Below are 16175 nucleotides of genomic sequence, written 5' to 3'. Positions count from 1 at the left end.
CACTTACGGACACAGGGTATGCACAAATAGAGAAGGAGATGCGATTCATAGTTCATGCCTCCAAGAAGTTTCATTGGTATATATATATATATATATATATATATATATATATATATATATATATATATATATATATATATATATATATATATATATTTGGAAAACCAGTCACCGTCTGCAATGACCATCAGCCTCTGGAAGTGATCGCCAAGAAGCCGTTTCTGTCCGCTCCGATGAGACTGCAGAGCATGCTACTACGATTGCAATGGAGTGACCTCAACAATCAGTGCAGAAGTTTCTTTCTTGGAAACTTGGAAGTTTGGATGTTTCTTAGCACTGAATTGGATTTGATTCGTTGTAAGATAATGTCCATTGAGGTGTTTGATGGGTTCTTTTGTTTTGGGACCGAGTTGGACTTTGCGAGAGATCATTGCTTCCATTTATTTTATGATCTCTGATTCTGTTTCTCTTCCTATAGCCTGGTGTTGGCGCAGTGGTCAGGGCAGCGGCTTGGGATCCAAAAGGTCCTGAGTTCAAGCCCTGTTGGGCCACTGAATTAATACACCAGGGGGTTGACTCAGCCTGTCATCCTTCCGAGGTCGGCGAAATGAGTACCAGTGTACTGGGCCGGTGTATACCCCGGTTAAAATAGGTGTACCATATCCCTGTGTCGTAAGAGGCGACCAGGGTTGCGTCAGGAAGGGCATCCGGCGTAAAACATGTGCCAAATCACTATGCGGATCATACGGATGATCCGCTGTGGCGACCCCTAAAAGGGAGCAGCCGAAAGAAGAAGAAGAAGAAGATTCTGTTTCTCTTCCTGCATTGGTTTGAGTTCCACACTGTTTGCTCATGTCATAAAAACTTGTTCACTGCTCGTGTTCATCTTGAAGGGGAAGATGTAATGTATGTTTGAAGTCCCTGCAATTGAGAAACAACTTTAGTGTCGTCGTCGTCGTCGTTGTTGTTTGTTGTTTCTCTCAGCGGAACCAGAACAAGGACAAATGTGTCCAAGAGCCTCGTCCTAAAGGCAATAACAACAACTTCCGATATTTCGTCACGTGCCTTGATGGAGCCAATAGCGAGACCCGTCATGGAGGCTCCTCGTTCATGACTAGAAAATAGTGTATTTACGAAATAACTACACATTAAATGGAATAATCTTTAAATAGTAACGTGAACTTTTCGAAACTTTAAAGCAAATGTCCGAATATATTTAAAAGTTCATGATAGACGCTTTCAAAAGGCACTGTCTATGTGAGGATGTGTACAAGTGTTTAGTATTTAAGGAGATCCGGATTCTGTATATAAAGGACCGAGTCCTCAAGGTTTTGGAAGAGGAAGAGGAAGAGGAAGAGGAAGAGGAAGAGGAAGAGGAAGAGGAAGAGGAAGAGGAAGAGGAAGAGGAAGAGGAAGAGGAAGTAGTAGTAGTCCCAGTCCCCGCGAGACGCGGCTAAAAACGTGATTTAACAAGAAAGCAATCAGAGATTTCAAACCAGGAATTGTTTTGCGTGATCGTGGGTTCCGTATCATAATCGACGTAATTAATACGTTTCAACACGGAATTGGAACAAGTCGACGAACTCAAGTACTCACAGTAGAGACGTCATCACGTTCCAATGGCACGTAATTAAATGACGTACTCACGTTCTGTGGGGTGAAATGCAATGCCGAGGATAGAGCAAATGGAGTAACACAGTACTCTACTGTATATACCTTTAATCGGTTCACTGTATGATGACCATGACGGTATAATGAGCGACAGTTTTTTTTTTTTTTTTAAATAAGTTATTACGTTTTGCTAATGTGTAAAGTGTGTTCTGTCATTGTGTTGTGGAAATTATTGATGATTGCGAATGATAATGCGTCACGTCGCAGAAAGAAAAAAAAGTTTAAAGAAATGACGGTTTTTGTTTTTTTTTCGTGTGACGCTGACTGAAAATATTTACGCTCGTATTTCGTGCTGATTCCTTGAAAACTGTCTTTGACCAAGTAATTGCGTTTACTTTTTTTTTTTAACTTCTCAGGGTCTCAGTTCCCCCAACACGAGCTTGGTGACTCACCGATGACGTTCGGGGCTTCACCGTTCGAGCTGGTCGGTCGTTGCCCGCAGTAGGCCGCAGGCGGAGCACGGACTCGCGTAAACATGGCATTGACGCCTCACTACGATTACATCGTCGATGAACCGAGCGATGATGAGGACAACCAACTGAGGTGACTCGCAACCCTCATGGGTTCATTTGTTCGAATGTGGCGTTAAAAATTTGATTTTTATTCAGATAATTCCCGCGCACGGATCATGTAAGTTTGGCCTTTAGACAATTTAAACTAGCTTAATTTGACAAACTAGCAACAACATGCGATCTTTTCGGTCGGTTAATTAAGGCTGTGTTAACAGAAGTGTGTGTGTGTGTGTGTGTGTGTGTGTGTGTGTGTGTGTGTGTGTGTGTGTGTGTGTGTGTGTGTGTGTGTGTGTGTGTGTGTGTGTGTGTGTGTGTGTGTGTGTGTGTGTGTGTGTGTGTGTGTGTGTGTGTGTGTGTGTGTGTGTGTGTGTGTGTGTGTGTGTGTGTGTGTGTGTGTGTGTGTGTGTGTGTGTGTGTGTGTGTGTGTGTGTGTGTGTGTGTGTGTGTGTGTGTGTGTGTGTGGTCGATCTCGTCGAAAAAAAAAAAAAATTCAAAAAATGTTTTTTTTGAGATTCGTTCTACCCTTATTATCAGTATTTAAAATGGCGATTTCAGTTAATACCTGATTTCGATGAAACTTGGTTGGTAGGTTCATACCATGACCGAGTTGTGTGCAAATGAGAACCGTTGCGATGGACACCACCGTTCCCTAGCAACGGGACTTTGAAATTTTTGAAAAATCATAAAAAAATTTATTTTTTAAAAAATCGGGCTCCGAGCGACTGTGGGCAGCACATTCAGCCATATTGTCAAAAATTTCCAGCCGGATCCTATGAAAACTGATCCTATGAAGATAGACTTTGAATGAACCCTGGTCGAAAACAATAAAAAACGAAGTTCGTTATATCTCAGAGACTTTGAGTCAGATATAAATGAAACTGGTATGGTGGGTTCATGGTATGTCCTAGTTATGTGTGAGAACGAACCGTTGCTATGGACCCCTCCGTTGCCTAGCTACGGCCGAAAAACCTCAATGTGGGGGAATTTTAACGAAAAAACAATCTGCAGCATTAACCCTTGAAGCAAGAATCATGAATTTTGTTGTGCTTAATCCTCAGGTCATTCTCCATCGAACGGGCCCATCGCGTCAGGTTCTATTGGGTAGGCGACTACCCATGTCCGCCTACCGGCTTGTCTGTGTGTGTGTTTTTTTTTTGAAGAGGATGACCTGTGTGTTTGTGTGTGTTTGTGTGTGTTTGTGTGTGTTTGTGTGTGTGTGTGTGTTTGTGTGTGTTTGTGTGTGTTTGTGTGTGTGTGTGTGTGTGTGTGTGTGTGTGTGTGTGTGTGTGTGTGTGTGTGTGTGTGTGTGTGTGTGTGTGTGTGTGTTTTTTTTAAGAGGATGACCTGTGTGTCTGCTAAAACAGCTTCACACACAATTGTTATTGTTCCAATTGACAAAGCAAATAATAATATTGCATTTGTATCCAAAACACTTTTGGAAGAATTGGGCTTACAGACTGGACTCTGAAAGACCTACAAAATATGTAACGATAATAATATAGACTTGATACAACACCATATAACTCAAAAGCTAGAAAACTGTTCATTCCAGATAAACACCATAAATTAACATTCATTTACTGGATCCCAAAAATGCACAAGAACCCACATAAGTTGAGTTTTCATCACAAGTAGAGGAGGAGGAGATTGGGCCCATACTCTGTGCAGAGCGTTGGTGCTGCCGAAGCAGTCTCCTTGGCTATTTGGCGCAATCCTGGACGGGTCGCCACTCTGACACAGTATATCAGCATGCTGGCACTCATTTTGCCGACCTCGGAAGGATGACAGGCCGAGTTAACCCCACCTGGTATGAATTCAACAGATGAGTGGGATTTGAACTCGGGTCGGGGCCCGTGGATCCAAAGCCCGCCACTCTAACCATTAAGCCAACACCAGGCATCAAGTAGAGAATGCAATTTGAAACCATTTGTCAGGTAGTATTACAGGGGCAATGAAACTAATTTATAAATCCTTGAAAAACTACCATGAAAAGGTGAAGTTTTATTCTAATATTAAAAAAATTCTGGATCATCGATAATTCCAACCTGTAATCGACAGTATCCACAACATTAATAACACGGATAAGGCTAAATATTTATCAACTTATGATTTTTCTACATTATACACAAACATTCCACATCACAAGCTCGTAACCGCATTGGACAGAGTAGTAAATGAAGCATTTGCAGGAGCAACATTCCTGAGAAGCTATTCTATGGTCCAGTTACAGGTGAAACAAGAAGGGCAGTCATAGAGCACATACTGTTGTGGGGCCGAGTTTCGGTGGCGAGCACGACCGCTAGATGGAGCAGTAGAGTCGGCTCCACCGAACACCCGGAATTTATAGGTCGTCATCCCGGATAACTCCGGAGCCGACGGGTCCCTTATCGGACCAAAGATCGCCAATAGGTCGACCGCGTGGGATAGGGTCGATTGCCAATTTCAATTTACGTAAATACCCACGTCATCCAAACTACCGGGGAAATTCACCCTCGGCGGAGCTCGAGCGGAACGAGCCGTTAGCATGCTCGAACCGTGCGTAACCCGAGCGGATGGTTACCGAGGTCCGTCGGTCCAAATGCACAATTTGCCGCTTCCCAATTTCCCAACACGCACCGTGCTAAACCAATGAAAGAAACACAGAAACGAGCTGAAACATTTAACAGGGGATTTATTTATAATGGGGGGAAGGGAACACACAAAGAGCAGAGTTATCCGACTATAAGAAATGCAATCAATGTATAAGCAAAAGCACTTAACAATTCTACTTAGACAAGACAGGCCCGCACACAGACACGCACACCCAAAAATAAAATGGACCCAATGGGTCTTCAGTCGGTAGAGCGGCCCCGGGTACCTGCCCCCCTCGTGCGGTCACACCGACTTGAACCACCACGGTGGGATTCGAACCCACAACCCGAAGTCCACGACCACGACCGTCTGCAGAGCCCTCGTCGACAACCACTCGCTGGCTTTGGATGCCAGGTTGGAAATGCCTGGACTGAGAATGTCCTCTCCCACCAGGAACGTCTCGCACACGACCCTCGCTGCTTGGCAAAACGCCACGATCTCTCGAACTGGCGACCGCTCCTGCCACGAGCACACTGTCTCTCCTCACTGGTCCAGACAACCACACCTTCTCAGGAGGGAGGGGCTTCTTCTTTCTGGCCACTCGCCTCCTCATTGGTCGGACCCATCGCACGATTCCCTGGCCGTCCTCCATTGGAGTCCCTCCTGGCCGTCCCTTCTGGGTGGAGTCCTGATCTGAGGCATTTGTGGCTCCGCACACCTCCTCATCTCTGGCCACATGCGTAATGGCGATCGTGTTGAGTCGGAAACGGGGCGGGTGAGATGCCCGCTCCTTGCCGATTGGCTAATGAGGGATGCCATGCCTATGTTAGACTCTGCCCACGCATGCGCTCGCTGGCGAGCTCGCGGAGAATGCTCCAGCATACTCCATCAGCGTGTTGTTGTTATAAGTGTAAAAATCCTATCTATAAAATAACTTCGCAGTGCATGCACACTTGATTCCCATTAGACATAGGGGAAAAGGAGCTATCTATCCACATTTACTTATCGAAATAACTGAGCTATGGGGACCTGACTGTTGAGTGCTCATGGCTGCCAGATCCGTAACAATACCTCCACCACATAATGCCTGATCAATAACATATCGGGTCCAATACATATTTGAGATATCGTGCTCTATATTGTTTTTGGCCCAATCTCTTTATGGTGAAGAATCATTTTTAAAAAAATTAAATAATTCTCATATCCAGAGCCGGATTCGGATCTTCACCGCAATCAAATCAATTCGTCGTGGTCACGCACCAAACCTGTCCACCAAATTTCATCCGAATCCGTCCACAACTTTTTTGAGATATCGTGCTATATATTAGTTTATTCCTATCTTTCAATGGTGAAGAATCACTTAAAAAAAATTATCTGATCTGGATTCGGATCTTCAACAAAATTGATTCAATCCTTACTTGTCACACACCCAACGTGTCCTCCAAATCCGTCCACAACTTTTTAAGATATTGTGCTATGTGTCCTTTATGGCCCTACCTCTCAATGGTGAAGAATCACTTAGAAAATGCTTGTAGTCTGTTCTGGATCCGGACCTGGATCTTCACCAAAATCTCATCATTTCGTCCATGTCACGCACCTAACTTGCCAACAAAATTTCATCCGGATCCGTCCACAATTTTTTTTCAGATATCCTGCACACAAACAAACTGACAGAGAGGGGTGAAAACATAACCTCCTCCACCTTTGGTGGTGGAGCTAATAATGAGGACTGTGAGAGCCACCACACACAGCACTGAACTTGTCAATAGATTAAAACATAGTCCGACGTATGCAAACACAGGGAGCTACAGTTAGCAGATTAAAACAAGTTTTCTTTAAGATCATAAAACGACACCAAATGGAATTGGTGAAATACAATACGAATATTAAAAATATTATTAACGTCATATTTATACAAATACATTATTAACAACATATATATATATATATATGGAAACCATTTAAACCCAGTTCAGTGGTTGCTACGAGACAAGAAAGCTGGTAAGAAAAAAAAAACCGTTTGAATATTTGAACAACAGTTTGATTCGGACGTGAGTGGGATGATCATGTTTGTTGGTGACCATGTTAAATTTAAGGTAAGATGTGCATGATTTAATGTATTATCATGTGATAGAATGTGTCCTGGGAGTTGTAACTATGTGATGATACATTAAATTCTCTCGTGAGTCGAGTCTGATTAGTGATGTTGCATTGACGGGTTGACTGACTGACTGGACCTATTACTGAGGTTGTGGATCTACTGATGTGGATCCGTGACCGAGGTTGTGGATCTGCGGTTTGGAGAGGTTCTGGGCTGAAAGGATCGAAACCTCGAGGAAGAACCGTGTCCAGCTGATGATCCATGCAGTCGGAAAACCATTAATTTGCTTACAGGTTTAAGGTCCTTACTTTTGGTAAGGGAACTATGTTTTGAGGTTCACATTTAAATGAAGTTGAATATCGGATGTTGTGACGTTAACATCATTTACAGCAATCCTTTAAATGATATTATATTGTAAGAATAGCAGAGTGTGTGTGCGTGTGTACACACACATTCAGGTAAACATGCTTTAACACGTTTTCTTTTGTTCTGAGCAGTTCCGAGGACGAGTTGGACATCCTTCTGAGCGGAACTCCAGAACAGAAACGCCGCTATCTGCGTGAGTGCATCACTGGGATGAGTGAGGGAGAGGGTGAAGATGACTTTGCAAAGGAGATGGACAGTGAACTGGAGACGGTTGTGCAAGCTGTCGAGTCTGCCTGGGCCTCACCTGGTGATTGGCTTCTTTTCTCCTCATTTACCCATATTATCCGTTCTTTTTATTGTGTTTACCCATATATGACAATATTGAATACATGTTGATCAGCTTCTACTTTATATCTTGTGCACACGTACATATCACGAATGTGTTGGTTTAAACAAAAGCCACAGCAAGCCATATGCAAAATTCAAAATGCAAGACTACCTACTACTACTATTATTCTGATTTCAATATACCATACTCTGTGACAGAGCATCGGTGATACCGAAGCAGTTTCTTGGCAAAGGTTATATTGGGTGGTTTGCCATTGCATTCTCGGCAGTAGTGAGGGCAGGAATCTATAATTCGTTCAGCGTGCCGACGATAGCTCGCCCGGCCCTTCGTGAAATTGAAGGGTACCGTGGCATATTAAATGGCCACCAACTGCGTCGGTCGACGGGATGCCTGTTTAATGTCCATCCGAGGAACGGCACACATTGTTGCCCCACGCTGCATGTGAAACACCAGGATGAGTTTCAGCTGGGTCAGGATTCTAACCTTGGCTGGACTACTCAGAGGCAGTGTGCAGACCTTGAAGTTTTCCCGGCAGTCCGAGTTAGAAATACAAAATGCTAATTAACAAGTCTTCTATTAAATTAATAAATGTAGCACTTGATTACAATGTAATATAATAATCGTATCAAGGATTACAACATCACTTTGTAGAGCGCATTCCTCCACCAGACTGAACAGTTTACGTTTCGTATCCCACTGATAGGCCGGATCTGGATCCGGACCTGAACCAACCTGAACCATCCGGATCGAATCGGCTTGTTCTTGTCACCAAACCAACTCCTCCACCTCGTTTTGTCATAACTCGTCCATAACGTTTTGAAATATCATTGGGCCTCATCTCTAATAATCTATAATTCCAGCAATCTGTGTGTCTGTGTCTGTGACCGTGACCGCTGTTTCTCGACAACCACTGGTCCGATCTAATTGAAACTTGCCAGGTATATTGCTGGGGCCCTGAGTATGTGCCTTTTCAAGGTTTGATATTAATCGGACAAGTGGTTCCCAAGTTATGGCCATTTATTTACCAAACGAATGACAGGATACGTTGCTGCGGCCATTTATTTACCACACCAATGACAAGAGACGTTGCTGCGTAGGCGTGGCCGATGGGGAAAGGGTGCCATTTAGTCACCGTGGCGTAGGAGTGGCAATGGTCAGTGGCAGTGAATGTCATGGCAAGCAAAGACAGGGAGGTAAACTTGATTTTAATTTGGATTTTAATTAACTCTGTGTGTGTAAGTATCACAGCAGTTGTTACTTCAATGCAAGCGATAATTCTTGGAATGCATGTGAACATTCAATACGGGCACGCACCACTTCCCGATAGTGATGACTGACTGTATTCTAATAATTTCTCGATTTCTTGTGCGCATTTATCGATAAACACAATGCCCCAATCCAGTCGTCGTTTACGAGAGCGAAGGAATGGCCTGTGTAGTTGCTTGAAATGTTTTTTTTTTTTTTTTGGTTTGCACGTACGGGCACGCGAGAGCGAAGGAACGGCTGTGTGGTTTTCTCTGGCACGCGGTTTGAAAGTTTTTTTGTTTGTTTGTTTTTTTGCACGTACGGCCACGCACGTACCGGCACGTACTAGTTGGTAAAGAATCACTCAAAAATTATAGTATCTGGATCTTACCAGATTTGAAGAAATTCGTCCTTGTCACACATCCAAACCTGTCTGCCAAGTTTCGTCTCGTATACTACAGACAGACAGATAAAGAATCAGGGGTGAAAACATATCCTCCGCCCACCTTCAGTGGCGCAGGTAAAGAGAAAGGCCGACAAGTCTCACATAGTGCAACATAAGTTTAATACAACTTGCTCAGTTCAATACCAACATTAGTTAATGCCAGGTTGATATGAAAACAAACGGTGTGTGTTCGTGTTTGAGTAAATATTCCTGTCGATTTGTTATCAAGATGACGTGAGATCTCTGTGAGGTGCCACCATCATTAAGGCCTTCGGAGAAGAGTACGATTCGATGGAGGAGATACCTAACCGAATCGTGTCCATCTAATGACTGAGTTTTGGTTTAATTTTGCCCTTATCAGACGGGGAAAATGTGTCTGGAGAAACAATGTGGGATGGACTTACCCACGTCACTGGACAACAAACATCACTTGGAAGTGGAGAGGAAAAGTTCTACGATGACGTGTACTTCGAAACGAGCTCAGAGGAAGAGGCCGACGATGAAGAAGGTTATTTGAAGCGCCTTGTATTGTGATTCGTTCCCTCAATGTAAATGATGAGTCGTCATCAACCTGTTTATTATGTGCACAAGAATGTGAGAATTTGTGACGTACATTATAAACAGATGCCGATCCCTGCCATCATACCGATGATTATGACGATCGACCCTTCACAATGGTTTTTAATCCACTTGTACCTATTTGTTGCTGGTTACCCAGGCAACTCCACACCATTTTTGTTCAGTCTCAGCAGCCCCAAATAGTTGTTTTTCCATTTCTAACACAACCTACCGCCTGAATGATGCCTTAGCTTGTGCACTTCCTGAGCCCGTTGCACCACTAGAGTGTCCCAGTAGTTTCTTCCACTGATTCCTCCACAACCACCACCTTCATTTACCATGTACAAGGAACAATGTGGCCATGTACACTGTGTATGATGTACAAAGCTGACATGAATCTCTTGGTAGATATTTGACATTTAACGAACCCCCAAAGATAACACCATTTTGATTTATGTCCTTAAGGTTGCTGTCTTGATTTTTGCCCCTCCCCCCCCCCCACCTTGGGTGTTGCAAGTGGTAAGTTGTTTGTGGGGAGGACTAACTTGTTGTTTGTTTATTTTATTTATTTCCTGCTTGGTTCAGGAACCAAACCGAAGAAGGCAAAGAAGAGTCGGGCAGAGAGACGTGTGCTCACAAATGAGGAACTTATGTACGATCCAGACATGGATGACGCAGACCAAGCCTGGGTTGATGCACAGAGACACAGGTTTGTCTTTCCTTCCACTCGCTGTAAAATTATTTCCTTTTTATTCTTAACTTGTGATGGTATGTTCAAACCGACATTGGGCCATGGTTTGTTTTTTTTTCTTCCTGCACTTCTTCCTGTAAGAATTGAACTTGCAGAGTTTAATTCTTGCAGGTTCAATTCTTGATGTCTTTTTTAATATTTGTTTTTATTTTATTTTTAATACAGAGTCGAGGCTCATGGAAGAGCCAGCACACTAAACAGATCAGAACGTAACAGACAAAAACAGGACGCAAAACATGCATGGGGTGGACAAGATGGATTTTAATCATTGTAAAAATGCCAAACACTGCTGGGGTTTTTTTTTTCTTCTTCAATTTTCCACTTGTTAACTTGTTAGCCTGAACTTGTGCCTGTACTGAGGAGAGGGCTTGTGCATTTATGGGAAACCCAAGCTGTCAGCAGAGCAACTCAAACCCCTTCACCTCCCTCCTCTTCCCCAATACCACTCCAGACCTCTAGCTTGAAGCAAAATGTGGAAAGGTGCTCATGCGGTGAAAATGGGCACATTTTGCACAAAAGGGTGCACAATATGATCAGTTAATCTTCCCATTATAGTGCATACTTTCACCAAGTTTGATTCAAATCCTTTCAGCCATTCTCATGTTATTACGGTCATGAAAACCTAGCATGGACGGTTGCACGGCTATTAATTCAATGATATTACACAACGTGCGCTCTGTATTTTATGCTGCATCATCGAGATGGTGCTGTAAGGCCGCTCCCTCCTGCTTCCTTCTCCGATGGTGAGCTGTCACACTTCGAGTGGTGACGAATCAATCCTACCAGGTTTCATCGGTGCGAAGACCGCTGTACCCCTCTTTCCACGGCATTGAATGTGTTACAATGTACTCGAGTGACTTGATTTTCAAACTCTGATACATGATGTAATATATGTTTACTTGGTTATAATGTCATTTTTGCGATTTTATTTTATTTTTCTGTTTTTATGTTTCATTTGTAAAACGAGCAAAGGTACCCGGCGTTGCCAAGAAATGCTAGGTCCCTTTCCCCTCCGGACTCCCACCCCATCCCTTCCCCACCCTCCCTCCTCTCACCCATTCCCCATCGTCCCTCATCACACCCCACCCCCTCCCTCTGGACTCCCACCCCACCCCTTCCCCTCCCACCTCCACCCTTCCCCTCCCTCCTCCCACAAATAAATTTTCACAGGGTGTTGTATTAAAGTCTACTATATGTGTACATAATAACTTCTAAAAAGAGAGATTAAAAAAAAAAAAAATCTCGGCATATTTGCTTTAAAAAAATTAATAAAAGTGTCTCCAGACGTCTCCGTGCAGTTTAGTTTGACAGAGCGTATTTTAAGTGCCATTTCAGCCATGCAATTACTTTAAAAAAACATCTCGATACAAACACAGCACTTACCTCAATCTTCTCAGGAAACACTCGTCTCTCTAACTGACACATGCAAACGGTCCAAACCCAGCTCACTTTCCCTGTTCGTGGGTTAACAATCCAACGCTTGGCAAATCAATAATTTCTTTAAATTTTCAGATTTCACTCCAGATTTCGCCACTTATTTAGCCCACGCGATCAGATTCTGAAATCCGAAATTATATTTTGATTATATACTTTAATTAGTCTGTAAGTGTTTCCAAGGCAAGGCATCTTTGAATAGGCCAAATCAAAATGGCAGCTAAGACCCCTGTGAGTCAAAGTTGGACTGACCAGGGATAAGGTAAGCTGATTTCATGGAGGTAAGCTGTTGATTATCTTCAAAAGGGGTGTTTAAATTGCCCCAAGCACCGAGTTTTCATTCATGCACTCCTTTGGAGTTCCCTTAGTATGTATGCAAAGTTTGGAGCCACTATGTTTCATGGTTTTGGAGTTATGGAGACACACACACACACACACACACACACACACACACACACACACACACACACACACACACACACACACACACACACACACACACACACACACTGACATTATTGCTCGTGCACCCACTCACTACAGGAGCGGCAGGGGGTCATGTTATTATCCTCTCTGGTGTATATAGATTACAGTAGATCTAGGGTCGGGCCTCTAGAACATCAGCAGTGTGCCCCAGTTGCCAAGTTTCTTGTGGAGCGTTCGCCAAGTGGCTTGAGCATTCAAGCAAGCACTCCATTCAAAACCGTTGATAACGAACAGCTGGCTTGGCAAGGGCGAGCGAGCTGCTCGGTCACTGAACACACCCCAGGTTTCCTCGCTTTCACTTTCGTGTTAAACAGCATTCACAACTGTTTGAAAAGGTAATCATACGTGTATATGGGTTATTTTTTTTTTTACTTCCGGTAAGAGTTTTCCACGAAATTCCACAATAATCTATTTATACATGTTAACATGTTCATTCAAGGAGGAAAACCCCTTGAATAGGGGGTATATTATTAATATTAATATTTTTGTAATTATTAATATTATGCTGTTATCATTGGTGTTGTTACTTTTGGTATGAGAAGTAGCTTTGGAAGTACACCACCATGAGCTATCTTAACATGGACATACACCTCAACACGGACTTCCTCCATGGTGGAACACCCCCTAAGGGTCACACGATGGAGGTTGGCAGAAGTTCAGGTGTGGACTGTTCCGTTTGATTTGTCGCGCTGGTTTTTCAAAGGTCACAAACAAAGCTCATATAGATCGTGCTCAGAAACACAAAGCAAAAGTGGAAAAGACCCTTCTCATGTCCTTTTTCTCAATACTGCATGAACTATGGTGTTCTATGAACTCTCGCAGTTATTAAATAGTGTTTTGTGTGAAGCACCGAGGTTATCTCTCATCCCGCAGATACCGTGGAATAAAGACATGTCGTGGTGTGGGCCTGGGCTTGTCAAAGCCATTGGCTCCCGTCAGCGACGCCATCCTCAACTGTCCCGCTTGCATGTCGACTTTGTGCTTAGATTGTCAGAGGTAAATAGAGCAGATGTTACAGGCACGGGGAGACAGAGGTCGATGCAAGACGGTTGATTTTCACACAGCACTTTGATGTGAAATTTTTGACTCGACCTTTCAGAAAATACAATCTCGGATTAACAAAGCCTGAATTGTACTTTGTCAAACTTTTTATCTCCCTTGTACCAATCCAGGCACGAATTGTACAGCAGCCAGTACCGAGCCATGTTCGTTTTGAACTGCACAGTGGTGCGATCGGAAATTCTACGCTACAAACCCTCTGTCCGCAAGAGCAGACGCAGACGAAGGGGCCGGCAAACTCTGGAACCGGCAAATGATGAATGTAAAGCGGCCACGCCTAGGACCGACGCATCCAAGGCTCAAGGCATTGTCGGTGATACAAACAACACTCCAGAGGACGAACTCTATTACCCAGTGCGCTGTACCGAGTGTCACACTGAAGTGGCAGTCTTCGACAAAGATGAAATCTACCATTTCTTCAACGTCATCGCCAGCCACTGTTAGCTTGCTGTTCCAGACGTATTTTGATCAAACATAGAAGTTTGAGTTTAGTTTTTCTTCTTTTTATTTTGTAATTCGTTGCACTGCCGAATAAAATCCGCCGCGGAAGGAGAAATGCCCGAAGGGAGGGGCACTGATTTCATGAAAGGTGCTGGGAATGGGTAGGCAAATGCCGTGATGGTTTTCTTTGTATATGAGAAGAATGCAGAGCTCAAGCTTAAGGTGTATATTCAGCCGCATCTGTAACCAATGATTTTGCTATTGTTTTGCCGTTTGACTGAAAATGGTTCTAGCAGGTTAGTTCAGAGGTGCGCTTACTGACCTTGAGTTGTGTATCATGGATTTGGATCTCAATCCAGCTATAAACTATCATCTTGGTCTTTCGTGCTTCAGATGGTCGTTAAATTGTGCGTCTTGTTTCCTCGGTGTAGTTCGTGGATGTTAAACATCCGACCGTTCCCTTTACGAAGAGTAGGTGAGATATCGCTGACACCATGAACACATTCCTGCCATAACCAACAGGGGGCATTGCATCGGCGGCACAGCCACGCTCTCAGCTCATGATGCGACTCGCGTCCTTGTGCTATACATGAAAGAAGAAGAACCACATCTGTAACAAATGGTTTTCCTGTTCAACTGAAAATGGTCTGGCTGGATGATTTCCACGTGTATAGCTTAAAGGTGTGCACACTTGCCTTGAGCTGTCTATCCTGGGTTTGAATATCGATCCAGCGATAAACTGTCACCATGGTGTTTCGTCCTTTGCATGGAAGTTAAGCCAGGCATCCTGCTTCCCGCCACTCGTTGGCGGACGTTAAGGACCGACCGGTGAGCTTTTTTTCCGGCACCATGAACAAATCACAAATACCGGGAAGGCAGTGGTAAACCACCTTTGCAAGAGACTGTGTTGTAAAGAGTCTTGTACATTGATCATGATCATCGGAAGTAAAGAACAAAACTTCATTTACTCTTCGTTTTCTAAAGAATCCCAGAAATCCGTTTGTTATGCAGTTTCATTGGTTCGATGATAATGGAACCTCACGTCCAGACTTCCTCACTCTGCCAACATTGCTACTCGATGGCTGAATCGACCTGTGTTTTTACAACTTGTGTTCATCATGGGAAGGATCCTGAAGTTTTGTTCTCGATGATGTGTTACCTTTGACCGTTTCTTGCGTCCTCGTTGCTTGTTTTAGCGTTAACGTGTATGACCATCCCTTTTTACTAACCTGGTTTATGAACGTTCAAGTTGATTTGAATCTGCAGTAGTTTTTTTTATTATTATTTTTAATTGGAGCATCGCTGGAAGGTGAAGCGCTTTTGTTGTTGATCAGGTGTTGCTGCATAATTATTGCTTTGGTGATGTGATTCGCTTTGATAGTACTTGCCAAAGTAAAAGGGATGTTTATGTCTTTTTTTGTTTGTTTGTTTTTATGGCTTACCCTTTGATTCCAACCAGTTGGTGTGCCATGTGTTGTGCCGGTGTTTGTACTTGTGCTTTTTTTTTGAGAGTGCCTGGTTCGTTAATAAAATTGTACATGTCTGAGAGACGAGTAGCACTCGACATGTTGAGCGAAATATGGTGTTGATGCCTGCTCCCCCGGTAGGGGCTGCTGGGTAAACCACGTACGTGCGCAGATGAAGCTCCCAAGTGGTCTATGCACCTTCACGAAAGGTGAAGTGGGATGGACAGATTGATTTTGTGCCCATGACCCGACCCTGGGTTCCTCGAGCATGTATGGAGAATTTGGTGCAGTTCGGTGAAGCAGTTTTTGATTATTTAAAGTTCAGACATTCGTATGATAACTGAACCGCTGGATGCTCGATGGAATGAGTTGAAAGCTGGAGGTTGTACACGTGGGTTTTAGGGTGTAAACATTTTCATACTTGTGGGGGTTCAGGGTTGGGGGAGGACCTCGTCCTCTCGATGGAAATGTGTATAGTATAGTGCCTCCTGGTGGGAGTTTGCATTGAAAATTGGCTTCTTTGCTGGGATGTACAGATAAATGGGGTATTGTGGTACGAGGGGGAGATTAAGTGGGGTGAGGTCGTCGGGAGAGGTCAGGGTCACGAAGTGAAGTACTGCACAGTAGAGAGGGGAAGGAAGTGGATTTGAAAGTGGTCGGGGGAGTTGAAGAGAGGAGTGGTGTCTTTCTTGTGTGCAGCACAGCAAGGATGTTGGATGC

General features: G+C 43.7%; 1 protein-coding gene across 1 annotated transcript; it reads left to right on the top strand.

Moving 5' to 3' along the window:
- Positions 1–1889: 1889 nt before the first annotated feature.
- Positions 1890–15567, top strand: EAPP (E2F associated phosphoprotein). The gene is made up of 6 exons (XM_085896174.1): positions 1890–2214; positions 7353–7528; positions 9622–9768; positions 10404–10527; positions 13363–13485; positions 13662–15567. Exons 1-6 carry the CDS (start codon positions 2147–2149, stop codon positions 13990–13992), a joined length of 969 nt encoding a protein of 322 aa, XP_085752300.1. The 5' UTR covers positions 1890–2146; the 3' UTR covers positions 13993–15567.
- Positions 15568–16175: the final 608 nt, after the last annotated feature.

Source organism: Eptatretus burgeri, chromosome 9, assembly GCF_056783735.1.
Source record: "Eptatretus burgeri isolate ZD-2024b chromosome 9, Ebu_testis_v1, whole genome shotgun sequence".
In the NCBI taxonomy this organism is placed as follows: Eukaryota; Metazoa; Chordata; class Myxini; order Myxiniformes; family Myxinidae; genus Eptatretus; species Eptatretus burgeri.
This window is presented reverse-complemented; position numbering and strand designations above follow the sequence as displayed.